Here is a 24,310-nt window from a genome sequence, read left to right as displayed (position 1 = left end):
ATATAGATATGAAAACGGGAGAAATAGGTTGTGGTTCTGCCAAGAAAGAATATGCTAAAGTGGAAGGTGGTGTTGATAAGAGTGTTATTTTGAGTCAAATGATTCGATTCGATACTGATGTGATTTTGGCTGGGCTGAACATGGATGACGTGAAAAGGGGATTGGAATTGATGGGGAAATCCGAGAGGATTGCATTGGAGGAGAGGTGGAATAGGTTCCAGATTGCCGAGAAGAAGGTTATGGATCGTAGACAGCAGATTTCAGACAAGATTGGATTGGCATTATAGGCATTTAAGATGAAATCAAGCCATTAATATTCTCTTTCTTAGTATATATTTTTGTGGCTGATCTGCTACATGTTTTGGATCTATTATCGGTTTGTTTTTCTAGTAATTTTTAGACTGTTTTATGGTCATTTACAAACTGTTTTGTTTTGGATCCATATATTCTCTTGCTAAACATATACATTGTTTGTTTTGGTGATTGCAATATTGTACCAATACGTTTGGATATGTGGTTAGATACTAGGTAGAGCTTAAGCACCGACTCAAAGATTTGGATATCTCTGAAACATTCAAAACAAACACTTGGTTGTTGACCTTTTGTTGCTTGTTTTCTTTGAAATGGATTTGAATTTCTATACCTATTGTTTCCATTTCTCTGCCTAGTAATAATGGCTTGAATTGTTATTGATGATAGAAAAACCATATGAGAAAATGCAAATGCAATCCGCTCAATGTGATTAGTCCTTATAATTAGTCCTCTTTTCATCTTTAACCTAAATATGCTAAAAACAATTATGATTTTGAAACCATAATTAGTGGATATTCTCATCTTTTGACTAAGCATGACATAATATGTTTGAGACGAGCTTCTAAATAAGTGAGGTTTTTCAAATTTGATGTTTTGTAACTGAGTTGACAAATGGTGGATTGTACTGTGTTTTCTATCCTGAAGTGTGTGTTTGTACTGTTATTGCCTATGCCAGCCCTTCTTGTTCAGGTGCGGAGTTTCAAATAAATTGGTTGATTCAAAAAAACACTCACTTTTTAATCAATTACCAAACATTATTCTTTGGTTTTGCTCTATCATTGTCGCCATCATGCTCAAACTTCAAACTCTTGAGAACATCCTCACCTTTTTTTATGGTAACATCCTCACCTTTTGCTCTATCATTGTCACCATCATGCTCAAACTTCAAACTCTTGAGAACCTATTGCATTTTAATCAATTACCAAACATTATTCTTTGGTTTTGTACACCGTTAACTCTAAACAATTAAAATGCTTGCTTGATGTTAAAAAGGGCAGATTTTCCTTGTAAGAGTATCTAGCAAGCAGTGCATTTTATCACATGCATCCATGTTGCTTAATAGAGTGATTTAATTGGATGGATGTGTAGAACTATTTTACATTGTCGGTCTATACAAATTAATTTTTTTTAACATAAAGAATGTCGTCTTAAAGAGTTGGGGTTAATCTTAAATTTAAACATTTATTATTTTTTAGAACATAAATGGTACACATTTTGGTAAAATAAATTGTTTATTTTTAGTTCACATTTTGGTGATTCATGAAATATTATCAGAAGCCACACCAATAAAACTAATTTCAAGGGAGAGTAATGGAATTCATTAACATGATAATTATTTTATTTAAAGAAGGCAAACCGTATGTATTAATTTTGGATTAGATTTAGTATTTGTTTTAAATAGTTGGAGCAGCTGATGTAAATTAGAAAATGATTGGTTTTTGAAATCAAAAAATATTATTGGTTTTCTATTAGTATTTTATTTTTTAGATTTGATTTAATATCCGTTATTTCAAATCTAAAATTAATATTCGGTTTCTTTTTAAGTGTTTCAACCCTAAGCTGCCAATAAAGTGGAGACATTAATGTAATTTCAAATGTTGTTTATAGAAAAGTTTTTCTAAATTTGTAATAAGAAATATGTTGACAATGCATTTGGATAGTGTTAATTGTTTCTAATAGGGTTAGCAACGAACCGAGCTAACTCAAACAAAGTTCAAGATTCGACTCGATAAATGATTCATTGATCTTGGTTCGTGAACCGAATGAGTTGAAATCGAATTGAAAATTAAATTCATTAACTAAATGAGTTGAACTGGAATTGAAAATTAAGTTCATTAACTTTCGAGTTGAACCAATTTTTATTGAGTTGAGCCAAACCGAGTCAAGTTCGGATCGACTCGACTCATTTCCAGTTCTATTTCTAGTATTAATTTATTGTTTTTGTTGTTGGTATATGTATATCCTTAAAGAATTATTTATTTTTTTATTGTAACATAAATTACCACATAAGAAGACACGTGCGTTGAGTGATCTAGTAGTGAACAAATTAGCCAACGTTGAGCGATCTAGTAGTGAACAAATTAGCCAACTTTGTGTACATTCATCGATCTAGTAGTGAACAAGTTGGCCAACTTTGTGTTCTCGATTGAGTTTTTGGGTTGATTATGAACATCAAAACCAATGTTCATGTTTTGGATGAAGATTTTTAGGATAGATTAATGACGGTTGATTTATAAATACTTATTGATTGTAAAATTAAAATATTACATTTAACCCATGCAACACACGGGTCATAGATCATATTCTGAATTCCTTGCATTGAAGTATAATAACATTTAAATATTTCAGGTACATAGTACACTGATATTTTTATTATGACATAGTTTTAATTATTAAATAACGTCCACACTAGTACTACAATTAAGATAGACGAGAGCTGTTTTGGGTGCAAAGTTGGGCAATTGAAAGAACACAAGTGAACAAACACAAATTCCTTCGTTGTACCATCTCCTTCATTTGGCTCTAACATCTCACCTTTTACTCCAGCATCACAGCATCATCACCTTTTGCTCTAGCATCTTCACCATCTTGCTCCAACGGCAAACCCATCGGAACCTGTTGCATTTTAATCAATTACCAAACATTATTCTTTGGTTTTGTACATCCTTAACTCTGAACAATTAAAATGCTTGCTTGATGTTAAAAGTTGCATTTTTTCCTTGTAAGACTAGCTAACAAGCACATGCATCCATGTGGGCTAACATATGTATTATAAAAACATATCGCAGACACATTGACAGATGACAATAAAGTCATGAACCATGTGACTTCAAAAGAAGAAGAGAAAAAAATAACAAAATCCTTACAGAGTTCTTTTCTTGTTGTTCATCAGACTCGTTTTCCATCTTGACTATTAGATTGCTGGCCATTGTCGGCAGAGAGTTTTTCACTTTCCATTTCCAGTGACTGAAAAACATGCAATCATTCAAAATAATCTACATAATAGTATACATTGTATAGATAGAGAGTATTACATTAGATGTTACACTAAGAACAAAGAACAACTAGAAACAATCTAAACAATATATAGCATGAGTACAAAAGTGTCCTAGCCACGGACACAAGATTTCTTCCAATACAACGAGACAACATTCCAAATGCTAGAACATGAACCCTCTAACAAGGTTAATCAATGGCACCTACCAACACATTAGTACATTACATGAAACCAGACAGTGCATGCATATTCTAAACTATATAATATTGTGTCATTTCATATGCAGCCCACAACAATGTAAATGAATTGGATATAATTGTTCACTTCTGCTCTCGTGTCAAGTAATAAAACATGTTCGAATTAAGCCAACCCTCTTTTATCTAGCTATCCAACCACTTTACGCCTCAATAAACATAACAGAATGCAATTAAAGGACCATTTTCTCCCTCAAAATTTAGTCCAAGTATCAATCAAAAACATGTCTGGGGACGATTTTGATTCATGGAGGTCTATTAATTCTAGTACCCATCCCTCATGTCATAGTATCAACCAACACAAATAAAGAGAACAAGGAGTAGTGAGCAAACATAGACAAAATAACAGCTCAGGGATATAATGAAAGAGCTGCAATCCCCTCTTCAACATGGAAAACAGAAATACAAGGTGAAGCAAGACAAAGCACCTAACAAGAGTCTAGTTGACAATTTACATACTTACAATTCTTATTCCCTGTTGTTTTGAAGTCCTAACTAAACTCACAAGATACAAAACCGACATTAATAAAGAGAATCCAAATCAACAATAGCAATTAGCAACTAAACTTATATTGTATGGATTGTATTGATTAATCTTCCCGCGACGAGAACGTCGAAACATTTCCCTTGTTGGAGAAAGAGGGGAGTGGAGCATGGGTATTTGGCACGGTGGGTCCAGCACCTTACTCAACTACAGATTTGACTTTCATGAGAAAAGGAGGGCAAGGGGCAAATTTGGAAATTCGCATGTTAATGTGTCTGGCCTATTAGCTCTAATGTGTCTGTTTCTCAAACTTGGAGTACGAAGACTGATGCCACCTACATTCAAAATGACATGTATCAACTCCCTTGGATAAACTATGGTAGAGCTATAGGCATATGTTGTCCACAAGCAGAAAGGTTTCTTAAACAAAGACTCTGAGATTCAATCCATGAGTCAAGTAGATGGTACTAGCTTCTCAATTTTTGTTTTGGCTAATGCGAGTGTAAAAATATGTAAAACTCCATGTATATATAATGAGATCACACACATAGTATTTATGAGTATGCACGGTCCTAAGAAGTTGTATACCACAGGAGTAATAGCAATCAATCTAGGAAGTAGTACAATTAAAGGAAAATCTAAAGATTCTTAATTTTAACAGTGAGTAATTCTTCTCAAGCATTAGGGCTATACCATGCGCTAAAAGTCTAATTGATGGATCAAATAAGTTTGTGTGCCTTTCCTTGGTAATAACACTGGCTATGCTAACAATAGGACTTATGTGGATATAGAGACAATTGTTGTGGAAGGTACGTCCTCAAAGAGGTTTTCTACGGAGACGAAATCCAGTAAGGAAATAGAATCATTGGCCAAAATAGCTCCATAAAGGAGAATCTGGGCCCAAATAGTAAATTAGCAGCAAATCTTCTGTCCAAACCCATTATGTGGCAGGACAGGGAGCATATGGATTGAGTGATGTGTTTTGTTATATAGGGATGTGAGGAAAGAGTGGGATGTGAGGGTGTCTTGCCACTGTAGGAGCTTTGCTCTGTGGGCATCAGATATTCATCTGTTTGCATTTATCTTTTAATTTCATAAATAACATACTCATTGTCGATGAATCGGGTTCCTAACACACACACCAGTACCGATAACCAAGGTAATATATACATATATAACTAATTTTAACCAAATTTAAATAAAATTGTTAAAAACCAAACTAATTAGGGACTTACTACAGGATTAGGAGGATTGTTGATTGCAGAAATGATATTCTTCAATCTGACACACAAAGGACGATGAACAGCAGCAACAGCATCAGCATTGCATTCAAGCCACCAGTTAGCATGGATACAGAATTCCGAAATAGCGTCCCTATTACACATATTGTTGGAAACATCAGGGTTCGAAACAAATTGATGGATAGTTTCCAAATCATTTTCATCAAGAAGAAGCATCGGATCACGGCAAGTAAGGTTATTTAGGAGATCAAAAAAATCTGGATCATGTAGTTCCGGTGAAGCTAAGGAAAGCAATTTGACAATAGCCCTAAGGAGACAAATTGTCTCACGCCTCTTTTTAGAGGAGTCTACGTCTACGTCTACCTCACTGTAATCGTGGACCTGACTTTTGAGAAGAGGAACCAAAATTTGACGAAGCTTATTCAACTCACGAATAACTCCTCGTTTATAGGTTGAACATTTCATTAGTATATCGATACGACTATCGATTTGGACTATTGCGGCGCGAGTCAAACTGGAATTTAGGACAATATCTTCTTTGTTAAGATTGAAAAGAAATTCAAGAAGATTCTCCACCTCCCAAATAACTTGTTCCCTGTAGATTGGAAAATCCTTTAGTTTCTTGATACGACTTTTGATTATGCATATGACCTCGGCATCTGAAAAATCAACCATGGCCGGCGGTGGAGGAGGAGGAGGACGGATTGTAAGAAGAATACTCTTCAACTCATCAATGCGAGCGAGTTGTTCATTGTTGCTTGGATATCTCTCTAGTTCATCGATGCGACTTTCGATTACCAATATGAGGTTGCGATTTGTTGAATCATCCATTATCAAACTCAAGGGGGCGTTCGTTAGGTTAGGTTAGGTTTTCCGTGATTGCATTTCATGATGATATACTTTAAAATCTCTATTTTTCACTTTTTTTTTTTTACCAACACTTATTTTATTTTTATTATTTTATTTTATATAATTTTTTCACTTTACACCTAATCCAAAACAAAAGCAAAACAAAAAAGGAAGACGCTTACGAAACATATGACAAGCACTATAGATGATTAAGCCACCAACAATGGTAGTAAAAAAAGAACGTTGTATATTTCACTTTCAACCATCAAGGTAAGATTTGAGCTTAATTTTTTTTACATCGAGACTTTAAACCTTTCTCTTTATGCCGAAAAATGCACATGTTTCTTTCTTTCCAAAGGACCTAAACGCAAGAAAGTCAAACTATGTTTAAAGGCAAACAAGATTGCTTTGTTTAACCACCTAAATAACCAAAATGCAAAAATTTATCTAAAAGGGATCTCGTAGTAACAATAACAAAGCCGAACTAATCTCGAAATCAAGTACCAAATTTCGCCAAAAAAACTCGCACTCGGCGAATAAGTGATCCACACCTTCATTCATGTCGCAACTTCCTACACATTTTTGATCATTACTATTAAGCACTCCCCTTATGAGCATATTATCTTTGGTCGGAATATGACCGAGAAGAAACTCGCCAAGTGAAAAGATTAACTTTGAGAGACACTACTTTTAGCCAATAGTGACAAGCGCTACCCACATAATAGCCTTTGGACGGATGTCATTGCCACACACATTTATCTCTCACACCATCCCGTAAAAGAATATGATGTAACATAAAAAAAAAAGAATATAATGTAAACAACTCACCGTACTTTTCACCCGATCCTCCTCCCAAGCTAACAACCTCCTTCCACAAATCCATGCTTCACAACCTACTCCCCGGCCTATGGTATTCATCTTAGTTACCGTAACTAATTTAGGGCCCGTTTGTTACGAATTAAAATAAAAATGATTTTGACATAAAATAATTTAGAGATTTTATGAAAAATCGTAATCTATTGTGTGTTTGTTTACCGTAATAAAAATCACTTGTTTAAAACAAATAATTTAGTTTGTTTGGATGCAACTATATAATAAAAGAGATTTTTTGTTACAAAATTAGTTCAATCTTTTAATCCATATTGTCTCTCTCCTCTAAAAAACTATTTTTTGAGAAGTTGTTCTTAACAGCCTTCTCATTTGAAGCCGTTTTTAGATTTTTTTTAGATTATGATTTTTTTAAAAAGTTGTAACAAACGGATGCAAAACTCTTAAAATGATTATTTTTTTAAAAAAAGTGATTTTTTTCTTAAAAAAAAACTATAACAAACGGGCTCTTATTATCGTATAATTCATACAACCTTATGAGCCTAACATTCAACGAACCTCATTCCAACCAAGGATCCCTCCAAAACAACGTAGATGACCCATCACCCACTTTCCTCGCCGTATTGTTGACAAACCAACTCCCCACACCCACACCTACTACCTCTCGAACCATGTTGAAATTCTTCTATCAAACCGAAACTCGCTACCCCTCCATAACATAAGTCTCACTCCTCTCCATAACGGACAACACACACCTTATACCATAATTTATCCCTTTCCTCCAAAACCTTCCAACACTATTTACGAAGAAAATCCAAATTAAACTCTCTCATCCTCCTAACCACCAAACCACCTTTCTCCTTGTTCAAACAAATTATATCCCATTTAATCCAAGAGATTTTCCCAAAATTCTCACTTCCCTCCGGCCTAAAAGAAACAATTAAAATATGACCAAATAATGCAAAACCATTCCTCCCCTCACCACTAGTCCGCCACAACACCCATAAATTCACATATCACGTACACCAATAATTAGTAAGGTTTATTCATCGCAATCATCATGATTTCGTTTACCATCAATAAGAGATTGAGGTGAACAATTCTATCATAAGTAACTAGCAAATCATAATGATGGTGTAAGCCATCCCACCCGATTAGTTATGCTGCAACGGTGACGTGTATTCAAAGTCTTTTTGGTGCACGAAGAATTCAACGAGACTAACTTTAAGACTCGAAGAACGTAGCTACCGATATCGAGCTAAGTTCTTTTTTTGTCAAATCTAGGGTTTGAACCCCAATCTATGCATATATAATGTAATATTCCTAGCAACTAAGCTATCAATTTTTTCCGTTTGTTTAAAATAAATAAGAGTTAATATGCTTTTTCGTCCTTCAATTTGTACGCACCGGTCAATTTCATCCCCATATTAATCGAAATAGTCAATGTGTCCTTGATTTTTACAAAGTTCAAGCAATTTAGTCTCTCTCGTCAAGTTTCGTCGTTAACAATGCCAACATGTCACATTAAACGTTGACGTGGAGTTCCAAACCAAGGCATCCACGTGTAGACGAATTTCATAGAGAATTTTGAACTTTTTTTTATACATAAAAGTCATTATAAATTGTTACACCGCCAAAATCTATCCCTAAATTATTGATTAAAAATCAAACTAATATCTGAATCATGTCATTCACTATCAAATCGATTCATGAATTATTTATCTTAATTATCAAATTCATTCCTAATACAACTCATAAAAATTCAACCATCAATAGAATCACAACTCATATTCACCAAAGAATCGTCACAAGCGTTTGCTTCACGATATGAATGACAAATTGGATTTATGTGATTGTGTTATACGAGGGATAATTGCAACCTCTAGACATATGCATGTATAAAAGAGTATGAGCGTCTCAATTCTCATGACTCAATTTTTTGTTATTAATTATGACAGTGTCATGTCAGATACATTAGTAAAATGAAAAACAAATTGGCCACAGTGTAATTAAAAAATATAAAGGAGTTCTTAATTGATCGATGAAACTTTGGTGTTAGCTAAAATTTTCTCCAAATACCTTGAATCCTTTTCACTCTTGCCATCTTCAGATTTTAAATCTCGTTTGATTCTTCATCTATGGTGAACAAAAACCTCATCTATTTTGCTTCGATTCCATCTTCACCATAGGACTCAAAAAGAAACTTTTTGCTAACTAGTACCCCCATGACACTTTTTAAACATTTTATATTAAATAATTATTCTTTAAAGTCCTTAAATCAGTGCTCTAGCTCAATTTCTTTTCGAAAACAAAAGTGTCCCATCAAGTTATGTTGTGTCCGAAAACTAGAGAACACGAAAAGGTTTTGGTTCATACAACAAGCAAACACACATTCGTTACTTACATTCATTACTTGTTTTGTTTATTTTCATCATTGCTCACTCATTACTTGTAATGGCACAAAGTGGCTTAAAGATTATGGCAGCCTCTTCATACCCTTTACAAAGTGGTAAGATAACTTGTCAACAACTTGCAATGCTCTTTAGTCCCCTTAAAGTTATTCTTAATTGGGTCTAATGTGGAACAATCAATGTAGCTTGTCGCAAGACAATAGTAGCTTTTTTGGCAAATTGTCTTTACCTAAGTGAATTACAAGGCTAGTTATTGTCAATTTTCATGAGCACCCTTCATAATTTTTATTTATAATTATCATTGGCATCCTTCATAGTTTTTATTTATATTTCGGTATGTCGATTCACGACTATCCACTCTAATTTTTCAAAAATTACACTTTATAACTTCTACAAAATATTGCAAAGTGTATCATCGTGATTCTTACATACTTAATGTGATGTCAAAGATGCACTTACTTTCAAATATATTCCTCTCGGTTTTTTTTGTCTTAATACTGAACTTCTTAAAATCTGATTCATGCCAATTTTACTTTTAATTTTTTTTTTTAGTTATATTCATATTTATTCTCATGCATTGCGCCCACCATTTCTTTCCATTAATTATCAATTTTATCATGCTTTCTCACTCAACATTTGCAACAATAATCATGATCACTGCATCTAATCAGGATTTCCATTTACATTACTTCATTGATCCCGTGCTTCTTTTTTTTTTTTTGTTCTTGTAGTTCGTTTCATTATAATAATATATGTTCTATATTTTCAATAATTCATAGCTACATTAAACTCAACAAAACTAAGGGTGTGTTTGGATTAAGGGTTTAGGAGGGAAGGGAGATGAGGGTTTACTTTTCTATTTTAAATTATAGAATATATAACATGTTTTTCTAAAATAAATCAAGTGTGATTGAAGTATTATATGATCATATATTATGTTAATATGTTAACTTTTTAAAAAACATTTCATAGTGTCCGTAATTTAAAAATGAAAACTAAACTCTCCCCTCCCTTCCCTCCTAAACCCTCCATCCAAACACACCCTAAAGGGTAGTCGTTGTGGAGTTCCAACATAGTTGAAATGTTATCTTCATCATGTGATGCCTATGTCTCTGCACTCTAAATTTTGTTTAAAAATTAAAATTTAACAAAATCGAAAGTACACATGATTTCAATCTAAGTACTTTCAATCTAAGTACTTAAAAGAGATTGTTGAAAAGGAAATGAAGCAAATGCAGAATAAACACTACAATGTGAGTGTAAATAATTTCTAAATGTAAAATCCTTATATCGGGAAGGCCACATTAGTGGTACTAAGACCTTGCCATATCTTGATTCTCAACAATCTGTAGCTTCATCCAAATAAAATCCAGAATCAGCAGGAAGAACAATAACCATACAACACTGATTCATTACATCTTATACCCATCAAATTGAAAGGCAATTATGATCAATGCTAATTTAACAAGTCCAAATCCACATCCTGCAATATATGTTCAGGAAGAACATTTCACACCCTCGATTATCACTTTGATTGTACAAATCTAAAAACATCTGATTTTGTGCCGTTCAGAAGTATAATCTAAAAACATTTGTTTTTTTAGAAATTTTTCTGTGAATTGGCGAAGCGCATCCTGAAGTTTCAAATAGATAATCTTTAACATGAACTATATGAACTATATTCTAAACATGAATCAAGAGGAAATCTTTCATCTACTTTTCTCCAAACCAACCATTGTCGATTATTTCATAACCAAGGAAAATAAACATGAGCCTACCGGATATTCCATTACATATTGGAAGTTTAGCACAAACAGCGCCGCCAAGTTTACTCTCCAAGCAAATAAATTAACAGGTTTCAAATCATAAGCATTTGCATAATCATATCATAGTAACCAAGAATTACATCTGAGTGCAGTCAATAAAGCATAAAAACATAACAGAGTCAAAAGACAAATTTACTCAAAACTCAGCAAAATCAAGTTCTAAAAGTAAACAAAATGACAGGACATTAAAATCGATCAAGTTCTAATTTCCACGACATCAAATGTTATCTTGACTGAAAATCATGCTTCAACATATGTGTAAGCCTCACCTTCACTTCTAATTTCCACATACGCTTGTAATGTCATCAACTGAACCAGATTGAACTAATAGAGGGCGGTGATCTGCGATTATTCTCTCTAATCCCCGCAGCTTCAAAACCTTGAAATGCTCTAGCCATTCCTGATCTACAAAAACTCTATCTATTCTGCCTGCACGGTTATTGTCATAGTCATACCGTGTGAACTTTCTGTCCAACAACGGAAGCTCCACAAGGTTCATTTCAGCTATACAATGTCGGAAGTCTTTCATTCCTTGTGAAGTCACCTCATTACCCTTTAGTTCTTCCGGTTCCAAAACTTCTTGAAAATCGCCAAACATCATTAAAGGTGTTGTTGAGATAGACTTCTTGAGATTCATTAAATCTCTCCATAAATCAAATCTCTCTTGACTGCAACTCGGTGCATGAACCAATAGGAAAGACACGTCAAGACCTTCTTGAATCAATTTTCCTTCAACCAAGATGTATCTCTTATTTGTTAAAACTTTTGATTTCGAAAAAAGTTGTTCGTTCCAAGAGAATACCAATCCCTGTCCCCCACTTTTCTCGTCATTGGAACATGTTTCTGGAACATCTACCCAGCTTACATTGTTCTCCTCCTTCCACCATCCTTTAACTTTTTCATCGGTGAGACTCGAATGTTGTGTGTTGACCAAGCCCAACACAATTGGATTACACCTATGAGCAACCTTATGGATCATCGCAGATTTTCCTAACTCAGTAATCCCTCCTACATTCCAACCTAAAATCCTCATGATAATTCCTCTGCAAATTAAGAAACAATGAGAATTAATTGATTACAAAATGAAATCAAAGATACTCAAACTAAACATGAAATCGTTGCAAAATCAACACCAAAACAACACAGTTTTAAGCATAACATATATTGATAATAAATAGAAACTGAAACCCTACATCATAGTATACTCAAACTCAAAACAACACCGTTTACATGAATATTCAAACAAAAAAATGAAGCAATGGTGGTGGTTCTGAAAACCCATAAAAATATAATAAAAATCAAATTTTTGAACAAACCCATTTGCATTTAGGAAAAAATAACAAGAACCCAGATAATGATTTTGGTCGAAAATGATGAAAAGATGAAGCAAACAAAGTAACATACCTTTATTTTCAAACAGAAAGGTCAAGCATAGCATATTCAAGCATTATTTTTGAATAAATACTAATTAACACTAAAAAAGTGGCGATGAACGGTACTTACTTGAAGTTAGAGCACACAACGATAAGAGAAAATCGATTTTGCGAGAGAAAGAGAAAAAGCGATTTTGCGGTGGTTTGATTTTCAATGTGTGTAGGTTGGAGAAGTTTTACCCCACACCCCTACATTTATAGTAGAGGAGTATTACTTTTCCCACCTAATAGAATTCTCGCGCCCTGCGTTTTATACAAAAATGTCCTTGTGCAAATTCTGGATTTTAAAATGCGGATTCATGTTTATTATTTCGGATTTTATAATCCGGATAATTCTTATGTATAATCACCATCGTACTCTCTCACATTTCAAATAGCTTTGAGTTTTACTTTTAAAAACAACAAAAAAACTAAGTAAAAAATGCTAAAAACCTCTCAAATAAAATCATAAAAATATAAAAATAGCACCAAAAAATTCTAAAAATCAAATAAAACTAGTGCAAATTTTTTTCGGATTTTTTACGAGAATATGAAAAATTAAAAAAAAAATGAAAAATGAGTCTAAACGATGGAATTTTGGATTTTGAGGGGCGGAGTCCCGAATGGGAGTCATGGTCCTTGAATTTTTCTCGATTTTCCGGGGAAGTTTCAGAGCAATCCGATCAAGTAGCCCGAAAACCCAATTTTTGACTAAGAACAGTAACAATGACCCAAAACAGAATGATAAGAGTTAGGAAGATTAATATTGTCCATAAAATGGCTATACATGTTACAAACATGTTTAGGATTTGTGCTTATACAGTTCGGATATAATCCGAACTGTTTTACCTTGAAAACGGGTGTTTAGGGGTTTCGGATTATGTAATCCGGAAACATCATGTAACGCGCTCTATTTTTGAAGTTTTCGGATTACAAAATCCGGAAAAATCCGTAACTCCATTTTTCACCCTATAACAAAGGAAAACATCATTCCGGATTATGAAATCCGGAAACCTCAAGGACATTTTTGAAAAAAACGCAGGGCGCGCGAGAATCCTATAGGGTGGAAAAAGTAATACTCTTTATTTTTTAACGCCAACATTTGATCCAAACTACCTAAATTACACTTTTATATAAGATAAATTCCAGCGGTCACTCACTAGTTTTCAACAAAACAAATGCATTACCGAAAATTCTTTTTTTTTCCCCGAAAAACCTTCCGATTTTGTTATTCTTTTATCAAAATCGGTTGATTTTGTGTAATGGTTCCCAAAATAGAGAATGTGATAAAATGGATAATTGCAAATTAACTATTGAAACAAAGATAAAATCGATAGATAAGAACTCAATTAAAATTGATGTTATTAGTACATAAAAGAGAAATGAAAAGAAAGAAGAAAGACTAAGTCCTAAGACTAAGTCATTACTCTATTAGAGAGTACCAAAGGAAGAGAGGAGAAACTTTCATCATTTTTCTCAACTAATCATTTTATGCCAAGTGTATTGACTCGTGTACTATTTGAGATCTTAACATTTTGTTCCTTGAATTATTGATTAAAGTTTTAGGGATTTGCTACTAATCTTTTTGGATTTTGTTCCTCTACATCGTTCTAGGTTACTTAGTTTTGCATGTAAGAATTAATCACCAATATTAAAATCATCATCATAATCATCATCAAAACATTAACATAAGTCACTTTCAACAACTTTCACCTTAAAGAAACCATATCATTTCAAATTCACATTTTGCACGAGAGACGGACAAACAACAACATCATGATATCCATCATGTTAGACACCTATTCAACATTGATTCATCATCATTCCATCATTTAAACATGATTACAACCCATTCACAAGTTTTGAAAGTCATAAAACTCAATTTCAGAAAGTTCGTCTATTTTTCACAAAATCGTCTAACTTAAATTTTATTCACAAAATAGGGTTCCATGATCTTACATATCATTAAAAACAACCCTACGTACCATCTAACATTTTTCTTTAATCAACCAAAGCATTTCGGTTTCACAAGGTTGATTTATTTTCGCAAAAACTCAAAGTTCGTCCCATTTTTAACATGTTTTAAAACCCAATTCATATCCAAGGTAAAACCAATTCAAACCACTCCTAAACATCACAAATTCATGATTACATACTCTTTAGAGGACTCGGAAGAATAATCTTCAGTGTAAGTATGACTTGTTATTCAATGATGGTATGTATCTCTATCTTTCTTCGATTTTCTTGTTTTTTTCCAATTTAAAGTTACAACTAATCCAATTATATATATTATTGAGTTAATTTTTCTTGAAATATTAAAATATTTGTGGTCGTATCTCTTCATAATTTTCTAATTGTATATTTTCATGTATTGAATGAAAAATCCTTTCCTAGGCTTCATGACATTAGTAACGTTGAAAAATGGAAACAAAACGGAGATTTTTAGTTCCTTGGAGCAATGTTGATAGTGAGCATACATGCCTAAGACAAATTGTTGATAATTTGACTGCCTTTTGCGGTAATGTTACATGAGATGTTTGCGGTAATCAAGTTAGGGACTGTGACATAGGTATATTTTGAGAAGTGATATTTGACATCAAAATTTGACTGCCTTTATAACGTAATTACTAATTGAAAGATGTTACATAACTTTTTTTTTTAAGAAATCAAAATGATATATATTAACAACGGCGATGAAAGAAACTCTCGCACAAGGTGTACTAGAGAAACTCACCCCAAAAAGAATTGTTTACAACATAGATACAAAGAAAATCAGCCGATACCCGTACAAAGTAAAGGGTCCGACCACCATCTTTGAGAACCGTACACAAAATTGGTGTTATTTGCTTTTAACCACCATAACGAATGATATTTTGCTTTTTCTAACAACCGTAAGATCGGAGTCTCTTTGTTCTTGAACAACCTCGTTGTTACGTTCATTCCAAATCAACCAGATGCAAAGGAGCCAAATTAATTGTAAAAAAGTTCGACGCGCCTTCGAATGCCCAATAAAGTGAGTAAATTGAAAGAAATGCTCACTAATATTTTGGGGATGAGGTCCGTACATGCCAATCCAAGACCTGATATAATGCCATAAAGAACCAAAAACTTCACAATGAAGGAAGATATGGGAGGCGGTTTCTTCCATGCCACATCCTCGATAAACAAGTGGTGTCTGCAGCCGCAAGGATACCACGCCTATGAAGATTACTTCGGTTGGTAACCCGTCCTTCAACAACCGCCATGCAAGAATGGAAACCTTTAGCGGAACCTCGTTTATGCCAAATGAGATCTTGTCCTTCTTCGCAATGGAAACTTCCATAGATGTCGCTGCCCGATAAGCACCTCTCACCGTATATCCTTCGTGGGGATTTGGATCCCACTCGCCACCGTCGAAAACATCGAATGCACAACAACATTTTCAAGTAAAGCCCTACACTCCCCTAACAAGTCTTCCTCCCATGCCCAAAGTCTTCTCCTCCAACCCCACGCCTCTCCCTCGTCCTCCCAACCTAGGATACACATATCCGCAACCGTACAATACTTATTTGTCGCAAGATCAAATAAACGAGGAAATCTCAAACGCAAAGGAATAACTCCTAACCATCTATCAAACCAAAAGAACGTATTCGATCCATCCCCTAACACCTTCGATACCCTCCCATCAAACCAGCCCCCATGCGCCTCTCCTATACCATCCCTAATCTTCACTACCTCCTTCCACCACGGTGAAACACTCCGGCCCCCAACCGCCAACCTCCCCGCCTCCTCACCATATCTCGCCACCAAAACCCTATACCGTAACCCGACTCTATCCACCAACAATCTCCAACACCATTTACCTAATAAGGCTAAATTAAACTCCTTCAACTCGTCTCACCCCCAATCCTCCATGCTCCTTTTTTAAACAAATAGAGTTCCAAGCAATCCAGAAATTTTCCTCGTTTTCCTCACTCCCTCCCCAAAAAATTTAGAAAAAATAGAATTAATGAGAGAAATGATACTCGACGGAGCTTTGAAGAAAGAAAGAGCATAGACAGAAGTGCGGTCGCACGCATTTAAGAAGAGTTAAACGGCCCCCAAAAAGACGAAAACGACCGTGCCACCCCGTAAGTCTAGACTTAATATTAGCCACCACAGTTCCCAAAAGCCTAACTCCGTGAGGATCACCACCACCGACAAGCCAAGATACACAAACGGAATTTTGCCCACCTTACAATTTAAAATGGATGCCGCTTTCCGACAACCAGAATCCCCAATATTAATACCAACCAATAAGCTTTTATGAAAGTTCACTTTAAGACCAGACATATCCGCAAATAAATTCGTAACCGCCCTTAAAGCACGAACATTGGCCCAACTCTTTTCTCCAAGGATTAGAGTATCATCCGCGAATTGCAAATGAGATACCACAACCGATCTTGATATTCCAACTCCGTAGCCCGTATATAAATTATTATCCACTACCGCTTGCATCATAACATTCAGTGCCCTCACTCGCTAATAAGAAAAGAAAAGGAGAAAGGGGATCCCCTTGCCGCAATCCCCTATGAAGAGGAAACTCATCATTGGACTTCCATTAACTAAAATAGAAGCGCTTGCCGTAAGTGACACACTCTTTGATCCATTTCCTCCATAACACCGGAAAAGCCATCTTTTGCATTACCGCATCCAGATACTCCCCAATCGACCGAATCGTAGGCTTTTTCAAAATCAACTTTAAAAAGCATCAATTCTTTTTTATTCTTTTTTGCCTCGTCAACCACTTCATTTGCAATTAAAATACCATCTAAAATCTCGTCTATCTTTCACAAAAGTCAGTTCGAGTCTCGTATACAACTCCGACCAATAATCATTCTCAACCTCGTTTGCCAACACTTTCGACAAAATTTTATACAAACACCCCACCAAAGCAATGGGCCGAAAATCCCGTACTCTCTCGAGGACTATCCACTTTTGGTATAAGAGCAATAAAAGTAGAATTAATACCTCTTGTCAGCCTTGCCGTTGCGGTGAAAATCCGATATGAAGCGCATCACATCTCCTTTCAAATCTTCCCAAAATTCTTTAATGAACCCGAAATTCACACCATCTCGGACCAGGACTTTTATAACTATCACAAATTCCACACCGCCGCTTTTACTTCTTCAACCGAAAAAGGTTTTATTAGGCCGCTACCTTCCACATGAGACAAGCTTGGAAACCGTAAATTACCAACATCCGGCCTTATGACCCGCTCGTTCCGCAAAATGATTCTTAAAATGGTCAAAAACTCGCTTCTTCGAATTGGTCGCACACCTTCCACAAGCTCTCCATTTACCATCGTAGAAACAATGGCATTTCTTCTCCGACGACTAGACAAAATAGAATGGAAATATTTGGAATTAGCATCTCCCTCCTTCAACCAAAGCATCCTTGATTGTTGCCAACTTATACTAGCACTAACACGTGACAAAGAATGGATGTCATGTGTTAAACCTCTCATTTCATCAATTTCGTCCTCTAATAGTCCACCATCCTCCCCTTTAACGTCTAACTCGTAAAGGCGAGATTTTAAAACATCAATTCTACCCGGAATATTTTTAACATGAACCATATGCCATTCCTTCAAAGCGTACTTAATCAATTTTAATTTTTCTCGAAGAACATAGCCACCCCACCCATCAACTTCGAAAGGATTGCCATTTTTCTTGAACAAAATGTTTATAACCCAAAGACCTCTTGCCAACATTTCAACATTCTAGACGGACGGGGTCCCCAATTTTCCTCATCCAGCAGTACAACCGCAACGGCAATGATCGAGAGGCCCCGTAGAAGAGCCACCCGAAAACAATTCGACCATTGAAGACACCATTCCTCCGAAATTAGAAAACGATCTATCCCGCTCATGGAAGTGTCATCCCCTATGTACCAAGTGAACCGTCTACCACATAGCGGCAAATCTATTAACCCATTCTCATCGATAAAAAGATTAAAGTGCCGGAACTCCCGGGCCGAACTCGTAACCCCTAACCGACCTTCTTTCCTCCGCATTACGGACGGCATTGAAATCCCCACAAACACACACCTTTTCACCCCGTAACAACCGTAAACGATCCGACAAAGAAACCCATAATTCCCGTTTTGCTCGAGCTTCACAAGGAGCGTAAATATTAAACACATAGAACTCCTCATTGTTACGAATAAATCTGCCATGTATTAAAAGCATATGATCACGACTAACCGAAGACCAAACTTCCACTTCCTTCGAATCCCATATAGTTAACAAACCTCCGAAGCCCCCATAGACGGACGAAAAGAAAAATCATGATTTGTATCACCCCACACCGACGTGCATAAAAATTCATCACACACCGCTATTTTTGTTTCTTGTAAGCATAAAATAAAAGGTTTCTTTTCGTCCACCCGCTCTCTTAATTCTTTTCTCTTCTCCAACCCACCGAGCCCCCGCACATTCCACGAAACCAATTTCATCATACACACGTACCACGCCCACCTCCCCACACCATTCTTTCTTTCCTAACATCTCCCACTTTCCTCATCTCCCCCATCTAACACCGGCGTCAACACAGCCCCAATTCAACTTTTTTCATTCTTGAAAGAGCACCGAATTTGTTATGATTGTTCCCTTCAAAAGACACACTCTATGCTTTTTCCTGTGTCTTGAACATCACCGCCTTTGTCTCTTCACTACCATTTAAAATGCCCAATGCTTCCAATCATTGCTCACCGAAGCCGAAGATGATGATTCATTAAGAGACCTTTTATTAACCTCTTCCAACGACCTAGTCACTTTCTCCCTTAAACGTTTACGGCTATTTCGAATTTTCTCGTTTCAAGACTTTCAAAATTTTAGAGTTATGCAAAGACCTTCATGACCTCTTGTCTATCTTTACTTGGTAATCTTGCCACCTTTTTAAAGTGAGAACCTGATGACGGAGTACGCCACCCGCCTTTACTTTAATAGCACCTCTCGTTTGATCTCCCACCAGCCTTCATTAAATTCTTTCCCCACTTTCCTAAGGCGCTTCTTCTTTGACGAAATGAGCCCTATATCCCCTTGTTGAATATTTTCTAACCACTCCACACTCCAAGGACTCCGAATCGAAAGACTCGGCTGTAACTTGCGAACTCAAAGTGGATTTAATACTTCTTTTTATATTTTTATCCATCGCCACCTCTCGTGTGAACAGCCGCTGCCCGTCTCTGCGTTGCTTCCCCGTTTCCGCACTTTTTTCATTCATGAATGGTGCAACCGAACTACGTACCTCGCCTCAAAACCGATCCACTCGAACCTCTCTTCTCCCGTAACGAAATGCCTCAACAACAATGTTTGGTGAAGCACACTTTTGACCGTCCGTACTCTTACTTCGAGCAATCATTTTTTGCGTGAATCTCAATTGAGTCCGTAGTCTCCGCGTTTACCTTCTCTTTGACATTCATATCTTCGCTGGTCTCATCCTCCGCATCCACTAAATCTTGAATGATTTTGTCCGCCAAAATATTCACATTGTTATCTAGATCAATATCATTATGGTTGTCCGCATGAACTCCGAGAATCGGAAACCGACTTGTCATCTTCGTCATACAAACATACATCATCACCCAAATTAAAACCCCATTCTTCTACAACTTTAATCTCCACCATCGTACCATCAACCAGATTTGCTCCGTCGCATTCAACACATCCAACGACGAAGTGGCAATCATTACTCGAGCATAGTCAAACCTTTCTCTCGTTTAAAGAACACTTATCGGCACGGAGATATCTACCACGTTCCAATACACATAATTTAAAAAGTTTTCATTCCAAGCATGAAGTGGTATGCCATACAAACGAATCCATGCTCCCCTTTGGAAAGGTAACACCACTTTCTTCCAAAGATACTAAATTAGAAAAAATCAAATCAAAGAATTGTCTAGCCTCATTAACAACTTGAACAATGTTAGCCCTGCATAACGAGTGAATAAAAACCTTGTCGGCACCGAGTGGTATAATATCGACATCCTTAAAGCCTCGCATCTTCCACCCTACTTTGAATAAGAGGTATAGATTCACCATCTATCACCGTACCAATCAACCCACGTAAAGCCCAATTCAAATCCTCCTCCGTCGACCGATACTTCCTTACAAGCTTTGTGGGCCGAAGCCGAACATTTGTGCTTGCTTTCCTACCCTTCACCCCCACGTAAATAAGGTGTGTTTCGGACAATATTGTGTCCGTGCGTTGCTTGCTAGATTTGATAGGAAGGTGTCCGGAGGGAGGAGGGTCGAGGGTGTAGGTGGTAAGGGTGAGGGCGAACGAGAGGTGGTGAGGATGAGGAAGAACGAGGAAGAGGGAGAAAAAAGTGAGGATGGGCCGAGAGTGAAGGGAAGGTGTCGGGGGGAGTAGAGAAAGAGGGAGACGAGGGAGTTGTGAGGGTGGGTTCGGTGTTGGTGAAGGTGGGAGGAGAGGCGAAGAAGATGTTACATAACTTAAATTTGAAAGATGGAATCTATCTCAGAAACAAGTTAATGAACATGTGAAACATATCAACAAACATGAACAAATTCATTGTTTGTAGATCTATAGATTGATGGGAGAATGAAAAACCACAATTATTTCATTTGTTTAGATTTATATGAAATTTTTTTAACGAGATGTTACTATGTATCTATGACTTGTTTGTAAAGTATCAATATTTTAAAGCTATAGATAGATTAAGCCATTAAGGGTTGTTGATGAATTTTTCTTAAAAATTGTGCATTGAACATCTTACAACTTTATTGTTTAAAAACTTTATCTTAAAACTTAAAAAATGATTTTTTCTACCTAAAATAATTTTTTTTCTTTTTTTTGGATAAGGCAAGAAGTAGGGAAGACATCAAGGAGGCCAGAGACATCCCAACTAGGTTGGCACCCCACCGGAACTCCTATCATGTGCCGTCTACTTCATATATATTATTAAAAAAAGGGGAAAAAAATACACAAGAGGGGGGACTAGGCCTAGACCCTCGAAACAAAGGAAAGCGGAAAAGAAATAAACAACAAGAAAACTTAGGGGAAACGAAAATAAGGCAGTCCAATTCTATCCCTAGAGAAATCAAAGAGCACAGATGGCGGTAATCCGTCAAACCAAGCCAAGTCGAGACGCCATGACCAAGGGCAGCCAGCCTATCCGCACAATTGTTTCCTTCACGATAAATATGTGAACAAACAGCATTAATATCCAAACGACAATTATGCCAACGATTTCGAAGACGGAAAGGAATCAACTCCGAGTTCTTGAAAGCAAGCACCGCCATAGAAGAATCGCTTTCGACCCAAATGTTTTTCCAATTAAACCTTGCTGCATTTTCCAAAGCAATAATAATAGCTGTCAGTTCAGCCTCCAACACGGAAAGGACACCCAAATTGCTTGCAAAACAGCCCATGAATGTGCCTCTATGATCACGGAAAATACCTCCGCAATAAGCGGACGAGTTGATGACCGAACCATCCGTATTTACCTTAATCCAACCGACGGTGGGAGGCTTCCAAACCACAGAGATAATATCCTTAAACTTACGGAAAGATGGTGGGACATGAAAATTTTCCAACAAATTGGTGTCTCGAAGGAAGACAATTACCATTCGATAAAGATCCAGACAAAGAAACAGAGGCTAAAATATTATTCGCACCGTATGCAAAGGAAGCCTACGGCCGTCGAACCGAATTGCATTCCTTGCCAACCAAATAGCATGAATCACGTGAACAATAGATGAAGTATAAACATCTTGTACCCGAGAAGAACATGCAGCAGGGATACAATTCAAAATTTCGGCAACAGATCGTACCCGAAAAGTGCAATTCAAAAGCGGGCCAATCCAGTTCCAAAGTGCAGCTCGCATAATCACATTCGAAGAATAGATGAATAGATGTTTCGCTGATTTGCAAGATAGCACGCATATGGAGACTAGAGTACATCCACGGGACCGCAAGTGTTCATCCGTAGGTAGCTTCTTGTGTGCAAGTCGCCATAAAATGAAGGAATGAGAAGGGGGGATATTGTTACTCCAAATGCCGGACGCCCAATTCAGATTTTGCGAAGGACCACGCAAAAAATGAAAAGCTTGCTTAGCGGTGAGACCTCCATCCGTTGTGTGAGTCCGTACCAGTAACATCCAATAACGGCGTTAATGGAAGTGTAATGTGGGAAATGCTTGCTGCAACCATGTCGTTAGATAAGAGCAAAGGAGGAAGGCGCCACCGCCAAAGCATCTATAACCGAGGATAGCTTGGAGGAAAGGGACCCGAAGTTGCCGGGGTCAATATTCATAATAGAAGCAAGAGAGGCTCCCAACCAATTGTCTAACCAGCAGATTGATTTTATCCCCGTTGCCAATCATCCAGATGGAGCTATCAATGATCGTATCCATATGAAGCTTCGTACCATGCCAAACCGAAGATTTAATATAGTGTCGACGAATAATTCCATTACAAAAATATCGTTGCTTCGTAAGAGAGGCACATTGTGAGTCCCGGCTATACATTTTCCAACTCAAGTGCAACAATAAGGAATCATTAATAAGAGTTGTTGGTTTCGTATCCAACCCACCTCGCGTCCCATGGGAGACGTACAACATTCCACTTAACCATGCAAATTTTCCGAGTAAAGATATCCCCACTCCAAATAAATTTTTTAATCCAGCGATCCAACATTTTCAAAAGATTTTTAGGCCAACGATAGATGTGGAAAGAATAAACTAACATACCATGTATGATAGATTTCACCAACTACACTCGCCCATAATCGTTAAATGATGTCCTTTCCAAGTTGCAAGTTTTACTTTTATCCTATCGACAATAGCTTGAAAGTGAGCACGTCTAGGCCGACCCCGGAAGATGGGGCAGCCAAGGTAATTGAATGGAATAGCTCCTAAAGAGAATCCCGATAATCTAGCCAAATTACGAGACCTATTAGGAGTCATAGCGCCCGTGAAGAGCTTGCTTTTTTCAAAACTCACCACCGACCGTATACCTCTCGAATAAGAATTAAATACCGCATCGTACATTTAATGTTTTTACGAGTGCCCGTACAACAGGATAAAGATATCATCGCATAAAGAACGTGGGTTGGCGTAAACATATTTTTGCAATAAGGCATAGGTCGCAATGCACCGAAACCGCTCAATTCGATGGCTCTACTAAGAACTTCCTCGGCTAGGCGTAATAATAGGGGAGACAAAGGGTCACCTTGACGGACACCACGCTTGCAAGGAAAAAAGCCCACAATACTACCATTCACCAAAACAGACAGACGAGCAGAGAGTAAAATAGTACGAATCCAGCTTACAAAAAACCGAATGAAAACCAAAAGAATTTAACACCGAGAGAAGGAAATTCCAATCCATGGTGTCAAACGCTTCGAATATCCACCTTAAGAGCTATGCTACCCCCAAAACGTTTCTTTGGCGCATGTTAATAACCTCCGAAGCGATAATTACACAAGCCGAAATGTTACGGTCACGAACAAACCCACGTTGTTGTGGGGAAATAATCCGCATGCAAATAATAGCTAGCCTTTCGCAAGAATTTTTGTGACTATCTTGAATTGAAAATTGGCTAAGGCAATAGGCCTAAAGTCACCCATCGAGCAAGCACCGTACATTTTTGGAATTAAAACAATAATATTAGAATTAAGGTTCGGAGTAATAACACTCTGAATAAAAGAA

At 36.6% G+C, this 24,310-nt stretch overlaps 3 protein-coding genes across 4 annotated transcripts; all 3 read right to left on the bottom strand.

Annotated features, from left to right (window-relative positions):
* Positions 1–2,524: 2,524 nt before the first annotated feature.
* LOC146914054 (uncharacterized) lies at positions 2,525–6,171 on the bottom strand. 2 transcript variants are annotated; one of them, XM_085716992.1, is made up of 3 exons: positions 5,284–6,171; positions 3,180–3,279; positions 2,525–2,928 (listed from the first exon to the last, which is right to left on the bottom strand). In XM_085716992.1, the coding sequence occupies exons 1-2, from the start codon at positions 6,118–6,120 to the stop codon at positions 3,202–3,204; spliced, it is 915 nt and encodes a 304-aa protein (XP_085573118.1). In that variant the 5' UTR covers positions 6,121–6,171; the 3' UTR covers positions 2,525–2,928; positions 3,180–3,201. The 2 variants fall into 2 exon arrangements, with proteins under 2 accessions (XP_085573118.1, XP_085573119.1); XM_085716993.1 differs by lacking the exon at positions 3,180–3,279.
* A 5,009-nt stretch (positions 6,172–11,180) lies between these two features.
* On the bottom strand, positions 11,181–12,797 carry LOC146914053 (uncharacterized). Its single transcript, XM_085716991.1, has 2 exons — positions 12,707–12,797; positions 11,181–12,246 (listed from the first exon to the last, which is right to left on the bottom strand). The coding sequence occupies exon 2, from the start codon at positions 12,234–12,236 to the stop codon at positions 11,481–11,483; it is 756 nt and encodes a 251-aa protein (XP_085573117.1). The 5' UTR covers positions 12,237–12,246; positions 12,707–12,797; the 3' UTR covers positions 11,181–11,480.
* A 4,934-nt stretch (positions 12,798–17,731) lies between these two features.
* LOC146914052 (uncharacterized) lies at positions 17,732–18,346 on the bottom strand. Its single transcript, XM_085720991.1, has one exon. It carries the CDS (start codon positions 18,344–18,346, stop codon positions 17,732–17,734), a length of 615 nt encoding a protein of 204 aa, XP_085577117.1.
* Positions 18,347–24,310: the final 5,964 nt, after the last annotated feature.

This window comes from Medicago sativa, chromosome 6 (assembly GCF_051527215.1).
Source record: "Medicago sativa cultivar Bolivia chromosome 6, Bolivia_mono, whole genome shotgun sequence".
Taxonomy (NCBI): domain Eukaryota; kingdom Viridiplantae; phylum Streptophyta; class Magnoliopsida; order Fabales; family Fabaceae; genus Medicago; species Medicago sativa.
The sequence above is the reverse complement of the archived record's forward strand: the minus strand, read 5'-3'. Positions and strand labels throughout refer to the sequence as shown.